The sequence below is a fragment of the Pistacia vera genome, unplaced genomic scaffold, assembly GCF_008641045.1.
Source record: "Pistacia vera cultivar Batoury unplaced genomic scaffold, PisVer_v2 Contig757, whole genome shotgun sequence".
NCBI lineage: Eukaryota > Viridiplantae > Streptophyta > Magnoliopsida > Sapindales > Anacardiaceae > Pistacia > Pistacia vera.
Window position 1 is genome coordinate 740339 of NW_022196620.1, and position 26665 is coordinate 767003.

Genomic DNA, 26665 nt, shown 5'->3' on the forward strand with positions numbered 1-26665 from the left:
TCTATATGCTCATCGCTTAAGCGATATGTTTACATCGCTTAAGCGATCTGGTATTTTAGAAAGATGGTTTTGACACTAAGTACAACACAAATTTACCAAATCGCTTAAGCGGCGTTGTTTATCGCTTAAGCAATGTAGGTTTACCTATATGCTTATCGCTTAAGCGATCTTGTATTTGAGAAGGATTATTTTACAACATAACTACATCAACATATATTAAGGTAATTTAAAAAGATTACTAACGTTAACATTAACATGGGACATTTAGAACATCACAAGATTAAGGAGAAAGAAGGAAATTTACTGGATCGTTTAAGCGACGTTGTTTATCGCTTAAGTAATGTAGGCTTATCTATATGGTTATCACTTAAGCGATACGTTTACATCGCTCAAGCGATCTGGTATTTAAGAATGATGATTTTGACACAAAGTATAACACAAATTTACCAGATCTCCTAAGTGACGTCGTTTATCGCTTAAGCAATGTAGGCTTGTTTATATGCTTATCGCTTAAGTGATCTTGTATTTGAGAAGGATTATTTTACAACCTAATTACATCAACACATATTAAGGCAATTTAAGAAGATTACTAACATTAATGTTAACCTAGGACGTTCAGCACATCATAAGATTCAAGAGACAAGAAGCAAATTTACCGGATCGCTTAATTGACGTCATTTACGCTTAAGCAATCAAGGTTTATCTATGTGCTTACCGCTTAAGCGATATTGTATTTGAGAAGGATTATTTGACAACCTAATCACATCAACACATATTAAGGCAATTTAAGAAGATTATTAACGTTAACGCTAACATGGGATGTTCAGAACATCACAATAAAACAACTAGGATATGTGACACTAACAACCCTATGATACATGGAGGAATGTCATAGTACACTATTGTGACACGTTTGTAGAAATGTACCCCATTCACAAATATGGATGGTTATGATTGCACAGACAACAAACCCACATTACAAAAATGAACAATCCTCTCAATTTTGTTCAAGCAATCTAATGAATTCATATTCGAATGAGTCATCCCTAATCATAGCTACACTTTTCAAATAAGACCATTTTATTGTACAATACCTTTGATTGTTTGACTACCTCTCTATTCGCCAACAGACAAGAACACGTTTTCCCAACACCAGTTCTGCAGCAGGCTGATTTTCGATGCAATTAACCATTATCTGCAAAAAGATATGGGAAGAAAGGTTAGCGAGGTGAGTATTTTATGTTACTATACACTATCTTCATGAAATGGAATTTTTATAAGATTAGCTTTTCATGGAACAGGTTACTGAAGTGAAATTAAGTGAAAGATGATGCAAACCTTGCCATTTCCATGTTGAAAATCGGACTTCAAATTAGAATGATCCCTTAATAACAAGTAAATTTGCACGCCTTGCAGGAACTTTGTGCTCCTGAAAGCATTGAATATCGTTCTTTAAGTCAAGTGCACCACAAACCTATTCATGCCCACACAGACACCATCCGAGAGAGAATTAACCTGAGTATAATGCAAGAATAGCATCTGAATCAAACGCTAGAGCAGGTCTCGCTAAGCTGATCTTAAACGACATTTTAGATATCCAATGGAAACTCTCCTCACCAAGGATGACCTGCATTTAATTTGTAGGAAAGTATTTATAAAGAACATATTAGGATATTGCAGGAAAAAGAATTGGTAAATAATATTTGGCAGGTCTTTGAACTTGGCAATTTTACAAATTTGGGTCAAATCAAGTGTGTTCTGTCAAATAAATTCAGGCGAGGGTTAAACCAAAACATGACAAGATACAACCCACATAACTTGTCTACATATTTTGCCCACTTAGCTGTTTCCAAAAATTCAACTTGTTGGTACAAATTAAACCCACTCAACCTTTTTATACAAATCCAACCCCGTCCAACCCATTTATACATTTTATATACAGAAGATCAGCACACGTGGATACAACTTCAGCACACTTCATCCATTTAAAGAAAATCCAATCTACTGCACAATTCTTCATAACTGTATGTATATTGATAATATACATACAATTTTAATGAAAAGAAATTAACACAAAATTTTACCACAAAAATTCCATTGATTGAAGTTACAATGATATCCTCCACTTTTCCACCATAATAATTTTGCCTAGATATCAAACTAGTCATAAATGATTATCCATGTCAGCAAATAAGTTGGTATTATGAGACAGGTTCAACCCAAACAGAACAAATTTATTTAACGAAATTGACACAACCCATTACACACACAAAAAAAAAAAAAAAAAAAAAAAAGAATAAGTCAACCCTAACAAACATAATCCTTTTAAACATAGAACGGTTCATTGGTTCCTTAAAATCCATGAAAATTCCAAAAGCACGAATTGCTTCCTAGGACAATGTCATTCTTCCAATGATTGATTTTTTAATAGGAACGGTTATACAATGTGATCATTCTGCTTGAAACACTTGTACTTCAACTTGATCTTTAAAGCTCGGTCTTTAAGACTTGTCAAAAGCGCAAAATCACTTGAATTTGAATACTTTGACTTTTGACTTAATTGGAATGGTCTTGTCATTGCGAGCGACTTGACATGATTTGGGCAAAGGCATGAACAATCTCCTGGAACGAGGTCATAATGTGAGAAATGTTCATCTGGGTAGCTTTATGAAACTAAGACTGATCGTTCCTTCTTCCAACACAGTCATACCATTTGGGAAAAACTGCATTTTTGTTTTGGTTAAAAAATATTTCTTAAGAATAAATTAATCAAAATGGTAAATAATGACATTATCTAATATGAAATTTATACTCAAAGTTTAATAATTCTACCACAAAAATTATCCAAAAAAATCATAAACAAAATAAATAAACTTAGAAGTTCAAAGTCTAAAATTTGCATGACTTTAAGCATCAAATACCATACGAAAAAACCTTAATTAAACAATTTAATTACATACCTATCTTTATATTCAAAAGTGAAGAAGCAAGAAATCAGATTGAAGCAAGTCAATAAAGGAATACAGTTTTGGTGGCTAGAGTTTTCTTTTGTTTGAAAAAAAAAATGTAACTAATGTAGTCTTTTGTAAATAATATTTATAATTTTAGTGATAAATATTATGTATAATTATTTATTTATAGTTATATATTTTTGCTGCAAATAGGTGGGTCAGGGTCAAAGTTAGCATTCTCACGCTCGGCCCAAAATATTTTGGATCAAATATGTAAACTCAAATCCTCTCCACTCGAAAAATTTTACTATCCAAATCCAACTCATTAGGGTGGGCTCATTTGATTCCTAAACCCCTTAGTTATTTTCACATCCCTAGTCCCCCTAAGGGTACGTTTGGTTGAGTGAATATTGTATTACTAGGAGTGTTAGATTAATAGAAAGATAGATTACATTAAAGATTATTAGGAGTGTTGGAATAAATTGATAGGTACGTTATATTTAAATGTTTAGTTGGGAGGAATAAATTGGTGGGTATGTTATATAAATTACTAAATTGCCCTCCTTTTTAAATATTAATATAATATTATTTTTTAAATCATTGCTTTAACCCCCTACATAAGAGATTTTGCTAAAACACCCTATTCACATAAAAGTTTAATTTCTAACAAAATCAGCCCCACCCATCTCAAGCCACTATCAACAGCTGGCCACCACCGCCGGTCACCACCAACAGTCATCGTAACGGCACACGATCGCCTAGATCTAGCCGATTGTTTGTCGATCTAGACGATCAAATCTCTGGCTGAAAATGGCTAGATTGTCGTAGATCTAGCCATTAATAGCCAAATTCAAGGCCCTTCATGGCCATAGACGTGGCCATTAGCGGCCATGGATCTGGTCGAAAAAGGACGGCCAAATCTATGGCAATCTGGCCTTTTTCAGCCAAGGATCTGGCCAAAAATGGTCAGATCGTCGCACGACCAACCAGATCTAGCTAATCGTGAGTCATTCCGATGCCGACAACCAATGGTGGTGGCCAGATCTGACCACGAGATTTGGGTAATTTTTTTAAGTTCAAGGGTATTTGTATCCTAAAAATTTTGTAACGTTAAAAGAGTCCATTAATATTTTTGTAAATTGTTTTCAGAATAAGGGCATTTTTATCTAAAAATTTTAATAATTAGGAGTAAAATTGTGACAAAATTAAGATTACTAAGTAATCTTAAAATACTTAAGAAAATAAAGGTAATTAGATTACCATTTATATAACCAACGGTAATTACTAGAGCTGGTCCCAAATGGGACTAGTCGCTCATGGTTTTGGGACCATAGCAATATTAGGACCCAGACCGGTCCCTAGGACTGGTCCTATGGGCCTAGGACCGGTCCTATGGGCTTGGATAATTTCTTTTCCCCCCTGATATTTTTTTATATTTTAGGGGCGAAATGAAATTTTAGGGGGGGGGGGGGGGGGGTAGATTAGTAAGTTTCTTAAAATTTAATTAATTTTAAAAAATAATAAATAAATAAATAGTTAATTTTAATTTTTAACATAAATGTAATATTCACATTTCACACATTCACGCTTCACAGATAAACAATTAAATATTTTTTTTATATTAAATTATTCATCAACAATATTTACATCATTTAAATCTGTATTCCTAAAGAGTTCGAGTAGTTCGGGATCTTTAGGGTGTTGTTGTAGTCTTCTTTCTACATGAGTCCAATCTCGTAAACACATTATCACTTCAATCATCTTATCGGTTAAAGAACATCTTCTGTCTTCAACAATCCGACCATTCGTTAAAAATGTTGACTCAGATGCAATTGTAGAAACCGGTACAGATAAAATGTCATGTGCCATTTGGGCTAAAATGGGGAATCGACTTTCATGTTGGTTCCACCATTGAAGAATATCCATGTCGTGTTGCTCCTTCATCGTCATAAAGGACAGATCCACTTGTAGGTAGCGATTCAACTCATCTGGTTCATATATGTACGAGTTGGAGCTGCTACTTCCGCCACATTCTATATATGTCCACTTGCTCGATCCTTAACGAAAGGCTGCATCAAGGTCCTGATCCTCTCTCCTGAACTTAACTCCCACTTCCATTGTACCTGTTCTCATATAAAGAAAAAAGGTTATCCAATTTTTGTTTAAAGTCAATCAAATAAGACGTATAATCATGTCCTAAATGCTGGCCTAACTCAATAATTATATAGTTAACTACGTGTAATTTAAAACTAGGATCTAGAACAAGGCCTAATCCATATAAGAATGGAATATCTAACCAATATTTCTCATATTTTTCTTTCATCTTTAAAACAATTTCCCTTAAAACGTTATTATATCTATATTTAGCAACAGTTTTAGTAATTTGAAGTAAATTATCTAACACTAAATTAGTAGTCGGATGATAAATACCACTTAATGTATTAGTAGTAGGGGTGTTCGGTTCTGGGTACCCTACATTTTTTGAAGAAACCGAAACCGACGGTTCCTTGAAATTTGGAACCAGAATCGAAACCGACGGTTCCTTAAAATTTGGAACCAGAACCAGAACTGACAGTTCCGATTCCTAGGTACCCAGAACCAGAACCTGTAACAACGGTTCTGGTTTCGGTTCTGGGTACCCTATAAAATTAAATGACCCCCCAAAAGTTTTTAAAATGGCAAAAAAAACCCTTAAAAACATACAAATACCCCCCCCCCCCCCAACCTAGCACTTGTTAACAAAAATAAAATTACAAATTATAAATTCAAAATTACAAACTCCATTACTTTGTAAAGGTAGATTCTCAAAAGTCAAACCAATTTACTTTAAATGTTATGAAATATAAATATAAATGTATTCACATTACTTTTTCTACAAAAGTTTTTATTAACCCCCCTAATCTTTAATTTTATTTTATATTAGTCTCGGTTCCTGGTTCCGGTTCCAAAAATTTGGAACTGGAACCTACCCATTGACTATTGGTTCTGGGTAGGAACCGAAACCAAACCCTGGGTACCCGCCGGTTCCGATTCCAATTGGTTCTTTTGAACACCTCTAATTAGTAGCGTCATAAAAAATTTGAAGAAATGAATAAAAAAGTTCATAAACCGCCCAATCATCATAGCTGACAACTTCCTTTGGATAGTGCTTCCGGTTGACGAAATCTGTAATTTGTTTCGCGGTTGGCAAAGCTTTTTCCAACATCAAGTAGGTGGAGTTCCAACGGATAGGCATATCCGTACATAACTTCAAAGGTCGAACCGGTTGGTCATCTTGCTTACAATATTTGACATACTTTTGCCATCTTTTATTGCTACCGCCGATGATAAATCTGATAGCCATGCGCACCCTCTCTATCTTCGAATGTATAGCATCTAAACCTACTTTAACTATCAAATTGATGATGTGGCAAGCACATCTCTAGTGAAAAAATTTGTTTTCACCACACCAATCCAATCTCTTTTCAAATAAAGAGATTGACGTGGTGTTAGCAACTGCATTATCAAACGTTAGCGCTACAACTCTATCAGTCAATAAATATTCTTACAAAACTTCAAGAATTGTAAAATAAATAGTTTCAGCACTATGTTTTTCATATAAAGGTTTAAAACCGATCAATTTTTGTTGTGAGCCCCAATTATGATCTAAGAAATGTACTGTGACAGTTAAAAAATCGGTTTTTGATCTACAAGCTCATATGTCTGATGTAAGTACAATAGATATATTCCTAAAATTTTGAAATTCGTTTTTAAGTTTATTATTTATTTTGTTATAAAGTTTTAGTATATTTCTTCTACTTGTACTTCTACTAACAGAGGTATATGCTGGACAAAACGCAGTTTTAATCATCTGAATAGAATAAGGATTTTTAGATAAACAATGGGAGAGTCCATAGCAACTATGAATCTTGTTATTTCCTCTCGTGCAACATGTGCATTGTATTGTCATGCTGAGAGAGTTGAGGATTGTAGATTAAAATTAAGTTGAGTTTGAATTAGTCTACCTGATCCGATTGAAGATGTATCGGGCAACTGCATTATTTGAGGGGTGCTTCTTCTCCAGGTGTCGTCGCATCGTCGAAGGTTCCACAGAAGAAATTACATATCCCACACGATTCGTCCCCCTCCCCATTCGTCTTTGGCCGTTTTTATTTGGTGAAGTGTCGCCATACATCGGACACAGCCGTCTTTGACGGTCGGGAGGGTTGGGCTATGCCCGTGCCCGTTGACTCACAGTTCGCATGTGTTTGGCTACACCTCGTCCTGACTGAGTGTGGTTGTGGAATTGCAACTGCTGCCTCTAGAGGAAAGGGTGAAAATGGATTGAACCCTTCCATTTCTTCAGTGGATGGAACGTAAAACTCATTTGGGGATGATCCTCAGAATGCATCATTTCGGGAATCCATTATAAATTTATGATAAAATAATAAATAATTAAAATGAAAAGAAATTAAATAATAATATGAATAAGAGATGATATTGAAAAATAGAAAAAATTGAATAATATAAATAAATAATATGAATAAATTATAAATATAAATATAAATTGAATGAGAATTTGATTGGAGATTTGGAGTTGAGAGATGGAGAGAATGAGAGATTGAGTGGTGTGGAAAAAATGAAAGATTTTAGGGTTATTTATAGTTTAATTGTGGGGGGAGAAATGAAAAAAAAAATGAAAGATTGAGTAGGTGGAGTTCCAACAGATAGGCATGTCCGTACATAACTTCAAAGGTCGAACCGATAGGTCATCTTGCTTACAATATTTGACATACTTCTGCCATCTTTTATTACTACCGCCGACGATAAATCTGATAGCTGCGCGCACCCTTTCCATCTTCGAATGTATAGCATCTAAACATGCTTTAACTATCAAATTGATAATGTGGCAAGCATATCTCTGGTGAAAAATTTTGCCTTCACCACACCGATCCAATCTCTTTTCAAATAAAGAGATTGTCGCGGTGTTAGCAGCTGCATTATCAAACATTAGCGCTACAACTCTATCAGTTAATAAATATTCTTGCAAAACTTTAAGAATTGTAAAATAAATAGTTTCAACACTATGTTTTTCATATAATGGTTTAAAACCCATCAATTTTTGTTGTAAGTCCCAATTATGATCTAAGAAATGTACTGTGACGGTTAAAAAATTGGTTTTTGATCTAGAAGCCCATATGTCTGATGTAAGGACAATAGATATATTCCTAAAAAATTTAAATACGTTTTTAAGTTTATTATTTATTTTGTTATAAAATTTTAGTATATCTCTTTTACTTGTACTTCTACTAATAGAGGTATATGCTGGACAAAATGCAGTTTTAATCATCTGAATAAAATAAGGATTTTCAGATAAACAAATGGGAGAGTCCATAACAACTATGAATCTTGCTATTTCCTCTCGTGCAACATGTGCATTGTATTGCCATGTTGAGAGAGTTGAGGATTGTAGATTTAAATTAAGTTGAGTTTGAATTTGTCTACCTGATCCGGTTGAAGATGTATCGGGCAACTGCATTATTTGGGGGTGCTTCTTCTCCACGTGTCGTCGCAACGTCGAAGTCCCCTTCTCAACGCCAATAATGGTTCCACAGAAATTACATATCCCACACGATTCTTCCCCCTCCCCATTTGTCTTTGGCCGTTTTTATTTGGTGAAGTGTCGCCATACATCGGACACGATCGTCTTTGAAGGTCGGGAGGGTTGGGCTATGACCGTGCCCGTTGACTCACAGCTCGCATATGTTTGACTACACCTCGTCCCGACCGAGTGTGGTTGTAGAATTGCAACTGCTGCCTCTGGAGGAAAAGGTGAAAATGGATTGAACCCTTCCATTTCTTCAGTGGATGGAACGTAAAACTCATTTGAGGATGATCCTCCGAATGCATCATTTCGGGAATCCATTATGAATTTATGATAAAATAATAAATAATTAAAATGAAAAGAAATTAAATAATAATATGAATCAGAGATGATATTGAAAAATAGAAAAAATTGAATAATATAAATAAATTATATGAGTAAATTATAAATATAAATATAAATTGAATGAGAATTTGATTGGAGATTTGGAGTAGAGAGATTGAGAGAATGAGAGATTGAGTGGTGTGGAAAAAATAAAAGATTTTAGGCTTATTTATAGTTTAATTGTGGGGGGAGAAATGAAAAAAAAATGAAAGATTGAGTAGGTGGAGTTCCAACGGATAGGCATGTCCGTACATAACTTCAAAGGTCGAACCGATAGGTCATCTTGCTTACAATATTTGAAATACTTCTGTCATCTTTTATTGCTACCGTCGACGATAAATCTGATAGTTGCGTGCACCCTCTCCATCTTCAAATGTATAGCATCTAAACCTACTTTAACTATCAAATTGATGATGTGGCAAGCACATCTCTAGTGAAAAAATTTGCCTTCACCACGCCGATCCAATCTCTTTTCAAATAAAGAGATTGTCGCGGTATTAGCAACTGCATTATCAAACGTTAGCGCTACAACTCTATCAGTTAATAAATATTGTTGCAAAACTTTAAGAATTGTAAAATAAATAGTTTCAACACTATGTTTTTCATATAATGGTTTAAAACCCATCAATTTTTGTTGTAAGCCCTAATTATGATCTAAGAAATGTACTGTGACAGTTAAAAAATCGGTTTTTGATCTACAAGCTCATATGTCTGATATAAGTACAATAGATATATTCCCAAAATTTTGAAATTCGTTATTAAGTTTATTATTTATTTTGTTATAAAGTTTTAGTATATCTCTTCTACTTGTACTTCTACTAACATAGGTATATGCTGAACAAAACGCAGTTTTAATCATCTGAATAAAATAAGGATTTTTAGATAAACAAATGGGAGAGTCCATAGCAACTATGAATCTTGCTATTTCCTCTCGTGCAACATGTGCATTGTATTGCCATGCTGAGAGAGTTGAGGATTGTAGATTAAAATTAAGTTGAGTTTGAATTTGTCTACCTGATCCGGTTGAAGATGTATCGGGTAACTGCATTATTTGGGGGTGCTTCTTCTCCACGTGTCGTCGCATAGTCGAAATCCCCTTCTCAACGCCAATAATGGTTCCACAGAAATTACATATCGCACACGATTCTTCCCCCTCCCCATTTGTCTTTGGCTGTTTTGATTTGGTGAAGTGTTGTCATACATCGGACACGACCCTCTTTGACGATCAAGGGGGTTGGGCTATGCTCGTGCCCGTTGACTCGCAGCTCGCATGTGTTTGGCTACACCTCGTCCCAACCGAATGTGGTTGTGGAATTGCAGCTGCTGCCTTTGGAGGAAAGGGTGAAAATGGATTGAACCCTTCTATTTCTTCAGTGGATGGAACGTAAAACTCATTTGGGGATGATCCTCTGAATGCATCATTTCAGGAATCCATTATGAATTTATGATAAAATAATAAATAATTAAAATGAAAAGAAATTAAATTAAATTAAATAATAATATGAATAAGAGATGATATTGAAAAATAGAAAAAATTGAATAATATAAATAAGTAATATGAATATAAATATAAATTGAATGAGAATTTGATTGGAGATTTGGAGTAGATAGATTGAGTGGCGTGGAAAAAATGAAAGATTTTAGGGTTATTTATAATGTAATTCCCCCACCCCCCCACACAAAAAAAGAAAATCATCGTTGGCTGCAGCCAACGGTTATAAAGAATTAAAGTTAAAAAAAAAAAAAAAAAATTTTAAAAAATTTTCATTTTAACCCGTATAATTTATATTTATTTCAAAATTTATTGAGGGTTTTAGTAATTATACAAAGGACTAAAAGGAAAAAGGGTAAAAATATTTGGGTCCTAGCCAGGCCTTGGAGGAGGGCCCAATGGAGGGATCGGGACCAGGCCCCCTAGGACGGTGTTTTTGGACCCAGTCCCAAATACCCACCTCTAGTGATTACTATTAGTTTAGAAAAATTATCAAATCTTATATCACTCATCAACCAAATATGGGAATATAAATAATATAATATAATATTACCTCTATGATAAGGGTATAACCCTCAACCAAACAGTCCTCAATGGTTTTCTTACGTCATTTTTCAGCTTAGGAGTCAGGCATTGAAAAGGGGAACAAGTAATGTGTCATTGTCAAACCACCTCGATAAGACCATTTGGACAGCCCAAGGTCGCCATTGCGAAATCCTACGACACTTGGCTAAACTTCTAGTTCTTCGGCCATCTCTCGGGCTTGAGGCCGAGTTAGACCTACTTTGTGCTCATATTTCACCTGTCTTTGGGCCTCCTATCCCAATTTTAGGGCTTGGGCTACCTCGTAGTTTTGCATCTAGTCAAGTTCATATTGGATTTACCCCTTTGCATTTTAGGCTTTTGGAGCTCTTGTTGGACTCTTTCTACATTATGGGCTTAGTAGGGCTATCATGGTCCTTTCTTCACAACATAGGTCAGTTGGGCCCATGTATCATTCTAACATCTATATTTATATATTTATATAATTCTGAAGTCTACCTTTGTTATTTATAGCAATTTAGACACCACGTAGGATTTCAATAAGGACCTTTTCAGTTTCAGGTAGGATTCCAACAGGATATTACACCCCATGTAGGATCCTGAATAGAGGTGGGCAGAGACCGGTCCCAAGCAGGCCCAGGCCTGGGCTCGTTTGGGACTGATTCCTTTGAGACTGGTCCCAAATGGGACCAGTCACTCATGGGCCTAGGACCGGTCCCAGGCCCATGAGAAAAATTAGGACCCGGACCAGGCCTTAGGACTAGTAGGGATTGGTCCCATGGGCCCAGGACCGGTCCTAGGACCAGTCCCATGGGGTTTGGATGATTCATTTTTCCCCCCTCAATTTTTTTATATTTTGGGGGCAAAATGAAATTTTATAGGGTTTTTTAATATTTTTTAGGGGTAAAATTTATAAATTTTTTAGACCTAGAAGATTTTTTTTTAATAAATTTTATAAAATTTTATTTTAGCCCTCTTAATTTATATTTATTTTTAAATTAACAGGAGGTTTTATGTAATTTGATAAGGGATTATATTGAAAAAATATAAATTTTTTTGGGCCCAGACCCGAGCCTTGGAGGAGGGCCCGGGCCTTCCTCCTTAGGCTTGGTCCCGTTTGAGGACCAGACCTAGAACCGGTCCTAAGATCGGATTTTGAAGCTAGGCTTTTGGGTCCGGTCCAAATGCCCAGCTCTAATCCTGAAGCATACTTCGATTGAATGGTTTAATTAGATATTAATATATTGTATTGGTATTCCAAAAGTTACGAGTTGAATTTGTGGTTGAATGAGATAAAAATTTTATATCAACGCAAACTTTTCTCATCTCTTAAGATTAAAGTCACCGATTTAATCAAAATGTCTCATCTGTCTCCACTAATGGACAACTCAGGCTCTTACAATCTCTTCAATCTCTGCCATCGGATTATTCGCTGGAATAATTATCGCCGTCAGAGTAGCTGATCGGCATCCCAGTGATCTGGCGCGGATGACTTTCTACTTTGGTGAACCAACGGTCATAATTCTGCAAATACCGGTACGGTTTTTCTCTAATTTGTCACCTAGATCCACTGCAATTTGATTCCTGCTAAATAATTGAATCAGAAAATTGATTCAATAGCTTTGGTTTTGCTTTTTCATTCCACGCACGTCGATCCATCGAAGTTTATCACTCGATTAAATTAATGTTAATTTGTTTTTTTGTTTTTTTTTTGGAAAGGTTTTTAGCCAAACCGTTTTGAGCTAGCATCGTTTCCACTTAAAAAACTTCTTCACTTGATCCTCCTCCAAACACTGTGAAACTGAAGGAGTTCGTTCTTTCGCAGATGGCTAGGAACTACATGAGAGACAACGTGCCTTTCTCACGATTCGGCATATTGGTGGCTCAGCTAGAGTCTACATATGAACTTAATCAGAGAGTTGTAAGTTTTCTCAATTTCTCTTTGCTTTTTTTCTTATTTTTCTTGGTTTTTATTCCTACTGAAAGCTAGGGTTTCTTTGATGAATTGAATTTCTCGGAAAAGAAGACTGCTTCTGTTGTGGGTGGCACTGGATATGTCGCATCTTTGCTCATCAAGTTATTACTTCAGAAGGGGTATTCTGTCAATACTACCGTCAGAGACCCAGGTTCTTCTTTTTCTTTTCTATTGATAATGCATATCTTGTGGAAGTTTTATGATGGATTTATGAAACTGTAATCTTTTCATATAGGATGTTATGGAAGAGAAGTGTGGCTCTGCAGCCATCTGTTTTGTTTCTTTCCTTCTTGAAATTTTGGACTCCAAAGCTGATGGGAGAAATAAGTAACCTTGAGATGATGTTAGCAGTTGCAGAGAAGCTCAAGAGGAGTCCTTACAGCAAGTATGTTAGATTTAGATTTTTCGTATTTCAGATCACGTTTATTTATTCCTCAAATGCTTTGAAAACTAAAATGTTTGGAGAAACACAACTTTTATGCTGAATAAGATGAAAATCTTTTGATTGTTTCTGTAAAATTTCTGTGCTACAGCTATGTTTGGGCAGCTGCTGGTAAGCAGCCAGATCTTGAAAAGCATGTAGGTGTCTGTTTGGGCAGCGCTTATATCTGATGAACTCTATGAGGTTATTTTAAATATATTTAATTTTGTGTATATATATATTTTTTCTTTTTTTCTTTTTAATTAATTCTGTTTCTTTTAAACTACGGATTTTTTTATTTCTAGATTCTGCAATTTTTCAGGATCTCAAAGAACAGTGCAACGAGAACTATGTGAATATAGAACCAACCAATGCAAAATGTGTAGCTGCTTATGAAGTTTACAAAAAAGAAAGATGATTAGCAGTTTAGTTCCTATTAAAAACAAATAATTTTCTTCAAGCTTCCCAGAAATGACTGATTAATTTTATTTTTATAATTGCAGTGCGTTAAAGGTTTATTTCGCAATGATATTTTGGAACCGAAATGTACTTTTGCATCGCCAGATGTGGACCAGAGAGAAATGCCTCGCAGAGCTCTACAAGAAAATCCTATGAATTTTATCCTTTCACCACCGAAAATTCCTGATTTTTGGTGCCGGGTTGACAATTTTTCATGATACTTGAGTGAAATGAGATTTTTTACTCTACCCAAGTTCTGGAATGTTGTTTTCAAATTTGAAAAGCATAGCTGAGAAGATCTGAATGCTGCTGTAGTGGACTGCTGCATTGGAATTCCTGTTTATTTCACTGACCTTCAAAGAAGAGCTGTGTTGATGGCAGCCACAATTGCAGGTCTGCATCCTCTCTGCTTGATTCATGAAACTACAGCCACACATTGCTTATGGTATTTATAAGACTGATTTGCCGGAAAATGACCAATTGAATGGTGCCTTTGTGGATGTGGGGAATTCAGTTTCCAAGTATGCATAGCCGGGTTCAAGAAGGGTCAACTTAAGATATTGGGTCACTCACTGATCGGTCTTTGGGTGGTAGAGATTTTGATGGAGCTCTATTCCAGCATTATGCAGCCAAGTTCAAGGATATACAAGATTGATGTTTTCCAGAATGCCAGAGCCTGCCTTCGTCTTAGGGCTGCCTGTGAGAAATTGAAGAAAGTTCTTAGTGCCAATCCTAAGGCACCTTTGAATATTGAATGCTTGATGGATGAGAAGGATGTGAGGGGTTTCATTAAGAGGGATGAATTTGAACGAATTAGTGCTCCATTTTGAACGTGTGAAGAGGCCTCTGGAGAAGGCTTTGGCCGAAACTGGGCATTCAGTCAAGAATATTCACATGGTTGAGGTTGTTGGTTCTGGCTTTCATGTTCCTTCCATAATAAGATCTAAACAGAATTCTTTGGGAAGGAGCCTAGGCGTACAATAATGCAATTGAGTGTGTTGCTAGGGGCTGGTCTTTAGAATGTGCAATCCTCAGTCCTACATTCAAAGTGAGAGAGTTTCAGGTAAGAATCTTTCCTTTTCTGACTGAATTTTCATGTTTTTTTGTTTTTTTTTTTTTTTTTGTTTGGGTGCTGTGAATCTTGGTTTAAAATGACATTAAGAGGCGGAATTTTGGTCTTGGATGTCAAGATTAAAGCTGTATTTTTTTTCTTAATTTTGTATTATGGTGCTTTTGTTTTCATGATATTTATTGAGAGATATTCAAGGTCCAGAAAAGGTACCATTATTTTTTCTTGCTTTTTATATCTTCTTTTTTTTTTTTTTTTTCAAAGAGAGGTCTAGGTATGCTGTTGTTTTTAAGGCAGTTATTAGTTTAAATGTCGGGTTTATGCTTCTTCTTTTTTTCTTGGTTTGTTTTCCTGAAGCAGTCTTTGTGGTCTTGGATGGTTGAAGTTGAGTGTTTCAGTTCATATGATATTAATTTTCTCCTCTACACTTGGTGATACTATGTCATAGTTACTCAATGTTCATCATTGAGTAAAAGGCTGTTAGTCAGGAATAGAAAATTCAATGACAAAACCTTTTACTAGAACGGCAGTTTATGTCATTGAATTCTCTGTTCCTGATGAGCGGCCTTTTACTCTCTTTTTGGCCAAGGCAATTCTGATCCATGTTATGCTTTAATTGTGACTAAGTAGGTATACAGTTTCATGTTATGATTTAATCAGATTATGCATAAAAATGATCAATAATGGTTCTTCATTTGTGGTTGTTTCTAAATGTAAATGAGAGCTTCCCATTTTCAATTGCATTGTCATGGAAAGGCTCTGCCCCAGAAGCTCAAAATGAAGCAGCAGATAATCAGCAAAGCACTATTGTTTTCCCAAAGGGAAATCCAATACCCAGTGTTAAGGCATTGACTTTCTACAGGGCAGGTACATTCACTTTAGATGTTCAATAGCTGATGTGAGCGAGTTGCAAGCACCCAACTATGCTTTAGGTGGATGCTATTTGTAGCTGAATATTGATCATTTGCTATTAGAATAATGGGAGTAGGCATTAGAATTGTTTGTAGAGATTTATTTGCTGTTTTGTGTGGAGGACTTGGTTGGAGACTATCTGAAGATTGTGTGGGAAGAAAAACTTATTTCCATTCTAAAGATTGTAATTCTCAAGATGCTCTACCATGATTATCAACAGCAGTTCTAGAGTTTACAACTTCTAGGTGCTTGCTTTTTGTATATAAGTGGTGTACATAAATCATAGCAATTTTTTAAAATCTAATACTAAGATGGTGAGAACTTTTCGTGTACCAATGTTGTTATGATATGTTCAATAATGGTTATACTGCACCTGGAAAGTATATTGTTAGAGGAATTTCACCGTGTGAAGATTACGGAATCTACAACATGTACAATGATTCAGCACAAAAGCATCAAGACCATTAACATTTCAACCTATAGTAGAAAAATCATTGATTGATGAAAGGCTCAAACGGTTTATGATAAGAACCCATAAAAAACTCTCTCCAATCAAATTAACAAATTACATGTGATGAACTCGAGCAAACTAAAATTCGATCGCATTAAATTGCTTTCATATGGGTAAGGAAAGCTATTGGAAAAGTATACTTATTTGTTTATAGTAAGTATGAACTATTCATTTAATTCAATCGCTCTATCTATGAAAGAAGTGCAATATAAATCCATCCAAGAAAACAAACTTTTAGATAATGACTTGATTCAATGGTTTAGCATTTTAACATAATGACAACAAAAATACTGTAATCATGTAATAATTGATAAAGGTGATCTTATCGCCCCACACTCATCAATCAGACTTGTTGGTGTCCACTCATTAAATATCATATATGATTTCTCCTGCTAATTAGCCCACACTTATCAATATCATCCAGCTGCTACTACTTTATCATCTATATTCTCTCTACGCTCCACTTGAGAAGTGAGAACTTGAGCTCCATTAATTTGCAGCTGCAGATTGCATAATCTCTTTAGGTACCAAAAGAGGTAACCCTTTTAACCCATTTCTTCTTCTTCTTTTTTTTCACATTATTTTGAGATAATTTATGTACTTCCAACATGTTGATTATTGAATAGTAGCTAAGATTGTTCTATATACTACGTGTAAGATCTGTAAGTGTACATGAGGAACAAAATGCTCTTGAAATTGATGTTAGTTTAGATTTTATGTAAAATAAATGGGCAAGATGAATATCAAAATTAACTTCATGAGATCTACTTAACAAACTTCGTTAGAAGTCAATAGAATTTTCCTTTTTAATTATCTAATCCACAAGCTATGAGACCAAAATTTAAAATAAGCATATAAATAATAATGATGGTAAAACATTATTAATTTTAATTTTGATAAAGAATTAACTGTTGAACAGGAATTTTATACCTAATTCTCAAAGAATCAATCTCCTCTAACATAAACTCTTGAACATTGATTTAATGTAATCTAACAATTCAGAAGTTGCTAATTTTATATTAAATAATATAACAACCTTTAAAGTTTCTCCAATACAAATTTCATCTCATTAATGATCAATTATTTATTTTTATTTTTTTATTTCAATAGCTTAACCTTATATATGTTTCTTCATTCAGTTGTATTATGAATAATTATGAGTAAATGTTTTTATTAATTAAAAGTGGAAAGATTGTAAAATACAAGTTTATAAATACTTAATCCCCAATATGTTGTCTTATAAATTAAATTCGACAAAGGTCTAATTACTTAAAGTTCCTTACAGTGTTTACCACAAAAATGTCCACCGATGAAGTGAAGATTGACATGGCACCAGAAATTGGGTCACATGACAAGAAAGATGAACTTATGGCATCTCCTCCTCAAGAACAAGGTGGTATGAGTCAATATTATATGTATGTTGTTCACTTGATATTAGCAATAAGTATTTCATTAAAAATACTTTAAAGTACGACGTTGAACTCAAATTACGGCTAAATGCATAAAGTTCCTTAAAGGTTTTATCACAAAAATGTCCAATGATCGATGATAAAGTGAGAGTTAACATTGCACTAGAAATTGAGTTACATGAATAAAAGGATGAGCTTTTGAGTTTAGACATCTCCTTATTCTCAAGAACAAGATGGTACTATTTTAAATTACCTTGTAAACTACACGTTATATTATTATTTTATTTTTAATATTATTTTCACTTTTAAAGATGCAATGTTTGGACAATAATTTTATGCATTTAAAATGTTTTTAATAATTTCCTTAGATTGTCTATAGAAAAAGCAAATTAATTTGTTTATCTAATTTTATATAAATGCATAACAATTAATTATGACAAAATTTTGACTGATGAAACAGTGAGAGATACAACAGCTGCATCGAAAGAAGAGTCATCCAACGAAATAGTTGAGAATGAGACATCTCTTCTTCAAGAAAATGCTGGTACATTTTGATATTACCTTGTAAATTGCTTATTATTTTATTTCATATTATTAAAGATGAATCATTTTGAGTATCCTTTCATTTTTACGTCTTAAAAATTTCCAAGCAATTGTTTTGATATTACCTAAACAAAAAGAAAATTAATTTGTTTATTGTAATATAAGTGCATAAGAAGTGCCCATTAAAATAGGCTATCAACAGGGAGATTAAACAAATGTAAACATTTTAGAATTTTTTGCAATTTAACTCTTAAGGGTTAATTTCATTTTGAAAAAAGTTTGGTTAAAATTTAAAGGTTTAAAGTTAACATTAAATTTCATTAAAAGGACTAAAATAAATATAATTTGAGATCACAATGACCTGTACTAAGAAGCATTTTTTTTTTTTTTTTCATATTATTTGGGTCAGGGTATTTATGATTTACGATATTAACTGTCTGAGAAGTCACAATTTTTTCCAACTCAGAATGCTAAATTGGTACACAAACTAATAATAAACTGACATGTGTCAAATGCATTAAAAATTTTATTTTAATATTATAAAAAATTATAATCCCATTAAAACACTCCACCAGTCGTGTTGGAACCACTCCACCAGTCGTGTTGGAACCCTTGGGATATGAAAACTTTTGGTATATCAGAAAATGATGACTACCCTCTCCACGTTGCAGTTAAGGAAAACTACTCTAGTTGTCTCCGTGAACTAGTAGATTTAATGCAAAGCGACGAACTTGCTATTGAAAATCGTAGTGGCAATACTGCTTTTTTTATTGCTGCTGCAATGGGAAGGGTGGAACATGCTGAACTGATGTTTGAAAAGAATGAAAAATTAACAAGTATCCGTGGAGAAAAGGAAATGCTACCAATTCACATTGCAGCTCAGGGAGGCCATGAAAGGATGGTGGAGTCTCTTTATAAAGTCCAAGGACGCCTGGAAGAAATGGATAGCAAAAAACTGTTTGGTAGGCACCAATTTTTTCTAATATTCTAATTGCTTATTTACTTATTTACTTGATCATATCAGTTTTATTATGATGCTTTTTATAACTTGTATATATATATATTATTTGTGTTATAGTTTTTATTAAATTATTATAATATAAGGTATTTACCCAGAGTTTTGATTTAATAATAAAAATCCTCTTGATGTATGAAATAATACAAAACCGGCCCATTGCCTATTATGTTAGTTTATAATAGCCATTAGAATACTAATTATATTGATAATATATGATTAAACATGCATGGTCACATGCAAGAAATTAAGTGTAGGAGACCTGATCACAAAGTTGATATGTTGACGCGATGCGTAAAATAGATTATAAAGAGTAGGAAAATGCTATGCAAGATAAGTTAGAATGTAACGAGAAAAATAAGGTTTGGTACTTAGTTGGTTTACCTCAGGATAGAAAACTCATAGGTTGCAAATGAGTACTCAAAAAGAAATTGAAGGCAGATTGTAACCTAGGAAGATGTAAGGCAAGGCTAGTTTCCAAAGGCTATACATAAAAAATTGGAATAGACTTTGTTGATACTTATTCCCTAGGGCTAAATTTACATCAATAAGAATACTCATGTTAGTACTTACAAGAATGAATCTTAAGCTACACTAATTAGATGTCAAGACTGATTTTCTCAATGGAGAGTTAAAAGAAGACATTCACATGTCACAACCATAAGGTTTTGTGACTAAAGGACATGAAAACAAAGTCTACAAGTTAAGAAATCTTTGTATGAACTCAAACAGTCATCTAAGATTGGTATTTAAAATTCCACTAAGTTATCCTAGCATTAAGGAACAACGTGAGTCCATTAGATCATTGTGTTTATAGTTGGAAGTTGCCAATATAAATTAGCTATATTGTCACTATATGTAGATGACATAAATTGGTTGGAAATTGCATAGATATGATTTATTAGACTAAATCATATCAAGGTTCAAAATTTGAAAAGAAAAATATGGGCAAGCATCTTATGTCCTAGGAATTAAAATTGCTTTGGAGTTTTATGGTAACGGTTATGAGGGTAAACCATCGTAGCGGTTTTAAGGGTAAACCACCGTAGCGGTTTTATCCTGAAGATGAGAATGAAATAAAAGAAATGGACTAAGTTCTTTATGCACAAGTATATATGACCAGTACAAGACCAAATATATGTCATGCAGTAGGAGTGGCTGGAGTTAGTACATATCAATCAAATCCTGGAATAATTCATTGGCAGGTTGTGAAAAGGATTATGAGATATCCGAAGGGCACTAAAGGTATCAAACTGTGTTTTGGTCTAAATGATCTAGAACTTATTGACTATTGTGATGTAGATTTTGCAGGTGACATAGATGATAGAAAGTCCACAAGTGGTAATATATGCTTTTATTTGGTGGAACAAATAAATAAGTAGGAAACAAGCTTGTGTTGCAAAGTCAACCATAAAAGCAGGATATATATCTTGTAGCACAATTGTAAGTACAACCGTATGGGCTAAAAGATTTAATGCTAGCCTACAATTGGGTATCCTTGATAACATGTTTATGTGTCTTGTGATAATAAGTCTGTCATCTATTTGGTAAAAAGTGGAGCTAATAGTTCCAAAGGTAAACACATTGACATAACTTATAGCTATATTCAAGATATAATGGAAGGGAGAAATCAATGTCTACTATATACACTGGTGAGATGGTGGCTGATCTTATGACCAAGGGATTATCTTTGGAAAAGTTCAGAGAGCTTTGGACTACTATGGCCTAAAGAATCATCTAGATGCCTAGTTAGAACATGTGATATGAATGCATCATTTGTAGATTTTGGGGATGCCTAAAATAAACAGGTTGGTGCAACTCTATCTGATTATTAATAGATTGCTTAAAGAAAAGATAAGAGGACACTAGTGAGGTAACAAGGGTTATAATATATCTTCTTGGTTGTAAAATCCATTTTATTGCACTAAGTTTACTTAATAAAAAGTCATTTGATAAGGCAAGTCAAGGAAAACCTTCGAATTAATTAATATTTTCTCTCTATACACACGTACTTTGTAACGCATTAATTGAGGTTTTTAGGTAATTCGAGTGTCTAGGATTCTGCATGTCACCACGAATCTAACGGCTGTGTCAAGGTCCTGTAATCATTTCTTCATATATTTATACCTATTTTAAAACTAATTTTAAGAGTAGATTTGCTATATGTGAGAGTGGCTTCATATACCTATTTAAAAAAGTACTAAGCTCAGCTAAATGACATTCTTTGACCTTGATCCAATGAAGTCCAACAATTTAGAAGTCAGTTAGTTACCAATAAAAATAACTTTATCTTCTTTACAAAATTCTTTGGATTGCATTAAATCAGTGGCTAACAATTTCCACTACAATAGTTTAACCTTATAAATACATTCACATAATATTTTTATTTAGTATATCATTAACACTAAGGCTATATGTTTGAATGAGGATTGAATAGGAATATGAATGGAAAGAGTGTAGGATGAGAATGTATAGTGACAGACCCACTTAGTCATGAGTGGGGATTAGTGATCCCACTAAAAAACAATTCATTAATTAGGTTTGATTTTTTTCTTTGGACCATACTGTATTTGTATCCGTGTTTTTAGATTTGATCAAATTCATTTACTTTTCCTATAGTTTATATTATTTTATTTTAGACTTGCCATTCTAAAGTTAATTCTTGGATCCATCCTGAGAATATATGATAGATTAGAAAAGGATTATGTTGTTTTTGTAATAAAGAATGTTAATGGAATGAAATAAAATAGTTTAAATATGCATGTATGTACGCATGTTATTAGATCGTGAAATCCATTAAAAGTTAATTAGATAGAAAAAAGACCCCCTATTAGAAAGTACTTTATAAATACAAAAATTAAGAATAAAATTAAATATTTAATTGTTGTTTTTACTTAAAAAATAAATAAATTTGGAGAAATTATAATAATTTAATTTATTACATTTTAGGATAGTTTTTTTTTATTTATTTTATATATTTCATAAACCACTCTTATAATATTAATTAGTTTAAGAATTTTTTACTTTATTAATCACTCTTCTAAACGTTAATTAGTACAATTTGAACATGGTTCATCAACTAATTTATATTTTATAAAGGTTATATTTGGTAAAAGTAAGTAAATAAAGTAAAACTAAAAATTACAAATTTTACCAATGGGCTTATTGAATAAATGGACCTAGAGAGTATAAATTTCATTAAAGTACAAGTGGCCTCTCTGTTTCTATAAATTAATTTTGTATGGACATATAGTTCTCGGTTAATGTTTTACACATATACAAAGTTAGATTCTCAAAAATAGATCTTAAGTTATGTACTCATGATGTGTTAACATTATATTAAAATAGTCATGCACATATTCATTGTATTATTGATAGTTTCTTATGTTCAATATATTATTCTATCAATTTATATAAAAACCACTTTCAATGAATCAATTTTTATTTGTAAAACTTGTTCTTGTCTTGTTTACAGATTACTCGAGGATAAATGAAAACATAAAAAAACTGTATAGAGCTGCATTGAGGAATGACCTGAACACAACTATTACAGATGTTTTTAAGAAAGATCCAAAGAATATTCCACTGTATTTAACTACTAAGATTTCAGACAACCATGATATTGCTCTCCACGTTGCAGCTGCGGCAGAGTCTGCTGTGTTTGTTCGAGAACTGGTAAATAAGATGGAAAAAAAAGATTTGGCTATTAAAAATTGTGATGGATGTACTGCTTTTTTTCTTGCTGCTGCATCTGGAAGGGTGGAACCTGTCAAGCTGATGTTTGGGAAGAATACAGAGTTACCAAGTATCCGTGGACATGACGAGATGTTACCAATTCACATAGCAGCTCAGGGCGACTATAAAGAGATGGTGACGTACCTTTATGGAGTCACTAAAGATAAATTAACAGAAGATGATCTCATCGAATTGCTTCCTGATCTGATCGCTAGAGTTGATTTGTTTGGTAAGCATGTCCTGATATCTGGGTTAATTGCACATTCACTTGATAATCTTTACTTTTGATTGAACTAATTTAACTACGTAGGTTTTAATTGAAATTATATGTCATTCACATATGATTAATTAAACTAAATTAAGGATATCTATATATAAACCCAAGATATTACTTTCCATAACCAATATTACTATTAATACCAAATTGTACAAAAATTATTAATAAGAAAAATCGTTACCTGTTAATTAAATAAAATAATTTTGTTTTGTTTTGTTTTTGTTATCATAGTAAAAGAAAAAGGACAGAAATTAGTAATAAATTAATTCAATCACTGTAGGAGTGTGTGCTTGTTAAAATCCTAGTTTATGGTGTTACTGAATACTTGGTCAAACACACAACAAAGAGGTTTACTATAAAACATTTAAGAAATTAACAAAAAAAGAGAGAGAAGACGCATAAGATTTATGTGGTTTAAAAATATGTTTATATCCACAGGGTACAATATAGAAATATTTTCTTCACTAGAATATAAAATTAACAAATAAAATATCAAGGATTATGTCAATTTCTCAAACCTAATAACTACTCAAAACCTTTGAATGGATTACATTCCAAAAGATTCAATGCATCACTTATTTAAGGTATTCTAATCCTAAAACAATTCTTGGAGCTGCCAAAGTCCTTAACGAATAAAAATCCTAACTAGATATGTATTCACTGTACATTTTAACATTTGTTCTATATATCTTACTATAAATTAAAAAAACCTTATTTATTTTTATTTTTTTCCTCTACACATTTTAACTTTTCCTTGTATGTATTACTCATGATATTTGGTGGTTGTTTCCTAGATGTTGCATTGAATTTGCTTGATGAATACCCTAGTTTAGCCACCAAGAGTTTGATGGGGAGGACAGCGTTGCATGTCTTGGCTGGAGCACCCATGATGTCTCGTGACTCTGCAAATCAAATTCAGCAAGGAATTTTGAAGAGATGCTTCAACCTATGTTAGTCTCCCTTTTCTTTAACACCTTTAAGTATATGCCTTGATTATTCATATTTCATGCTGCTTATTTGTATATGAAATTAGTTTGTTAAATGTCTTGTTGTAGTTGTTTTAGAAAATTGTGTTTAAAAATTAGTTTATGAAACTTCGAACTAGTGACTAATATGATATTATCCCTTTCCTTTTCTGTTAATTTTGTGTTATACGATGCTTATTTGTTGATTAAAATCAGTAGGATATTCTGAAAAAGTTCGTCTTTTATAATTTTATTACGTTCAACATGCCTAGATTAATTTCAACACTTTCAGCACAATTTGATACGGATTAAAAATTTAGCACTTAAACCAGATAGGTTCAATTTTATCCTTCTGAAATTTAAATCAAATGCCTAATTAATCATAGTTTAATTATATATAGTTAATTACGGTTAGAAACATTCTTCCTGCATGCATAAATGAATGATTCCCTGCTTCCATGTAAAAAGTGGCTACTACTGATGCTTAACAGTACAGTTAAGTCCTCAACTTGTTAGGTATTATCAAATTATTGTTTTAGTTTTAAAGATTGGTCATATTTATGTCAGTTAACTAAAACATTTTCTTAAAAGCTATATTATAATCAGGATAGAGCCACTAGTGGCTAAGTGGGGGTTAAGTGGGGTTGGTTTGATAGTTAAGGAGGTTTGAACTTAAAACTCGAAAAAAAGAGCAAACCTCTTCCTTGACTATCAGACCAACCTCTAAGCCAAAAGAAATCAAGTTTTTAGGGATAATAATATTTGATATTTCTTAGCTTGTCCCCACTGAGACAAAATTCTGACTCTATTGATAATATTGGATTATTAATAAATATATAATGACTTGCATACATATAATATGATAAAATTAATTTATTTATTTAAATATTTTTTTTTTCATACAACAATATAATTAAATTTTCTCTTTGTTAACCTTCAAACTCAAAAAATAATTCATAATTCTTGTATGATAACCTGTATCAAACTTGCAGTTTCCGGCAGCAAGAAGTTGCCCCATGAAAAGCTACCCTGGAAGGCACTTAAACTAGCCAAACTCCTTCTAGACAAAGTAGATTGTCGTGACAACAGGATTCAGTACGTAATAAAGGTTGCTGTGGAAGAAGAAAACATCGAATTTTTAAGTTTAATTATTTGTGATTATCCCGAGTTGATATGCAAAATTGACAGAGATCACGTGGCCTATTATTTCGCAATGCTGTTTTGAAACGTCAGAAGGATATATTCAAACTGCTCATAAACAATATGGTCCATCATTTACCAAAATTGCTTAGTACAAAGATCCATTGTAATAATATCTTGCATTTGGCGGGAAGTCAGCATCATCAGATCAGCTCGATACTATTTCAGGAGAGCTCTACAGCTGCAGCATGAGTTGTTGTGGGTTAAGGTAAACTTCGACACTTTTTTGTTTGGATTCTTCTAATTATAAGATGTTTGTAACATGAAATACAGGAAGTGAGTACCGTTGTGAACCCATTGGATACTCAAGCTAAAAATCAAGTGGAAAAACTCCAAAAGCTTTATTTGATGACACGCACGAGATTTAAAAGGAAAGGGGGAGAAATGGATGAAGGACACTGCAAATTCATGTATGGTTGTGGCAACACTTATTGCTACTGTGGTTTTTGCTGCAGTTTTCACACTACCTGGCGGCACCAAAGAAGATTCGGGGACACATTATTTTTTAAGAGAAGTTTGCTTCAAAATTTTTGTCATATCAGATGGAATATCTCTGGTATTATCGGTTTGCTCCATTCTGACCTTCTTATCTATTCTCACTTCCCGATATGCTGAAAAAGATTTTCTTTTGGTGTTGCCTACAAAGTTGATGGTTGGACTCTCAACACTTTTGTTATCAATAGCAGCAATGATGGTGGTTTTTTGTGCCACTATTTTCATTGTCTTTAAAGATGGAAAAATTTGGGTTCCTATTCTTCTTAGTGTGATTGCTTCTGTACCTGTCATCGTGTTCGTCAAGCAAAAATGGCCACTCCTGATTGATGTAGCGCGTTTAACCTATAACATAAGCTCTCGTTTCGATAACGAAGGGAATGCAAGGAAGCGTAATATGTTGTGTAACAAGGATGATAATGGCGGATGCTGGAGCCATCTTAAGGAAAGATGCGGGTACTATAAGAGTAAATGCCACAAATTGTCTTAGGTGAATTATTTTCAGAATTTTTCTTGGGCAAAACTGTTGGAAATGTATGGGTGCAGAACATGTGAGTAAATTAGATAGGAATGAATGTTTGTACGTTGGAGAATATATTAATGATATTAAATTCTTATTAAGAATTGAGACTTTTAATATTTTCAATTTGTTTTTAAGAGTTGTCTTTAATAAAGGTGTGCAAAAGAATCAACAGGAATCGAAACCATAACTGAGGTCCAAATACTCG

The 26665-nt window shown here is 33.4% G+C and overlaps 3 protein-coding genes, 1 long non-coding RNA gene and 1 pseudogene across 9 annotated transcripts; all 5 read left to right on the forward strand.

Moving 5' to 3' along the window:
* Window positions 1-12157: 12157 nt before the first annotated feature.
* LOC116115902 lies at window positions 12158-14038 on the forward strand. 6 transcript variants are annotated; one of them, XR_004125743.1, is made up of 7 exons: window positions 12158-12490; window positions 12780-12875; window positions 12981-13080; window positions 13165-13314; window positions 13463-13554; window positions 13673-13774; window positions 13854-14038. It is a non-coding gene; the product is annotated as an uncharacterized LOC116115902 (long non-coding RNA). The 6 variants fall into 6 exon arrangements; XR_004125741.1 differs by having other exon boundaries at window positions 12674-12875; window positions 12978-13080; window positions 13673-13890; XR_004125740.1 differs by having other exon boundaries at window positions 12674-12875; window positions 13673-13890.
* A 32-nt stretch (window positions 14039-14070) lies between these two features.
* LOC116115900 lies at window positions 14071-16011 on the forward strand (annotated as a pseudogene).
* A 2861-nt stretch (window positions 16012-18872) lies between these two features.
* On the forward strand, window positions 18873-22947 carry LOC116115958 (ankyrin repeat-containing protein At5g02620-like). Its single transcript, XM_031402083.1, has 3 exons — window positions 18873-19215; window positions 22744-22901; window positions 22939-22947. The coding sequence occupies exons 1-3, from the start codon at window positions 18873-18875 to the stop codon at window positions 22945-22947; spliced, it is 510 nt and encodes a 169-aa protein (XP_031257943.1).
* A 3-nt stretch (window positions 22948-22950) lies between these two features.
* LOC116115899 lies at window positions 22951-25543 on the forward strand. Its single transcript, XM_031402032.1, has 3 exons — window positions 22951-23232; window positions 24075-24230; window positions 25238-25543. The coding sequence occupies exons 1-3, from the start codon at window positions 22953-22955 to the stop codon at window positions 25468-25470; spliced, it is 669 nt and encodes a 222-aa protein (XP_031257892.1). The 5' UTR covers window positions 22951-22952; the 3' UTR covers window positions 25471-25543.
* Window positions 25544-25833: 290 nt separating this feature from the next.
* Window positions 25834-26427, forward strand: LOC116115959 (ankyrin repeat-containing protein ITN1-like). Its single transcript, XM_031402084.1, has one exon. The coding sequence runs from the start codon at window positions 25834-25836 to the stop codon at window positions 26425-26427; it is 594 nt and encodes a 197-aa protein (XP_031257944.1).
* The last annotated feature ends 238 nt before the right edge of the window (window positions 26428-26665 follow it).

Bases quoted from the DNA above. Each gene is read 5' to 3' on its own strand.
- LOC116115958 (XM_031402083.1), top strand. From the start codon at position 18,873: ATGAAAACTTTTGGTATATCAGAAAATGATGACTACCCTCTCCACGTT. The intron at 19,216-22,743 runs GTAGGCACCAAT...TCTTGTTTACAG, and splicing joins GGATAGCAAAAAACTGTTTG to ATTACTCGAGGATAAATGAA.
- LOC116115899 (XM_031402032.1), top strand. From the start codon at position 22,953: ATGGAAAAAAAAGATTTGGCTATTAAAAATTGTGATGGATGTACTGCT. The intron at 23,233-24,074 runs GTAAGCATGTCC...GTTGTTTCCTAG, and splicing joins CGCTAGAGTTGATTTGTTTG to ATGTTGCATTGAATTTGCTT. The intron at 24,231-25,237 runs GTTAGTCTCCCT...TCAAACTTGCAG, and splicing joins GAAGAGATGCTTCAACCTAT to TTTCCGGCAGCAAGAAGTTG.
- LOC116115959 (XM_031402084.1), top strand. From the start codon at position 25,834: ATGAAGGACACTGCAAATTCATGTATGGTTGTGGCAACACTTATTGCT.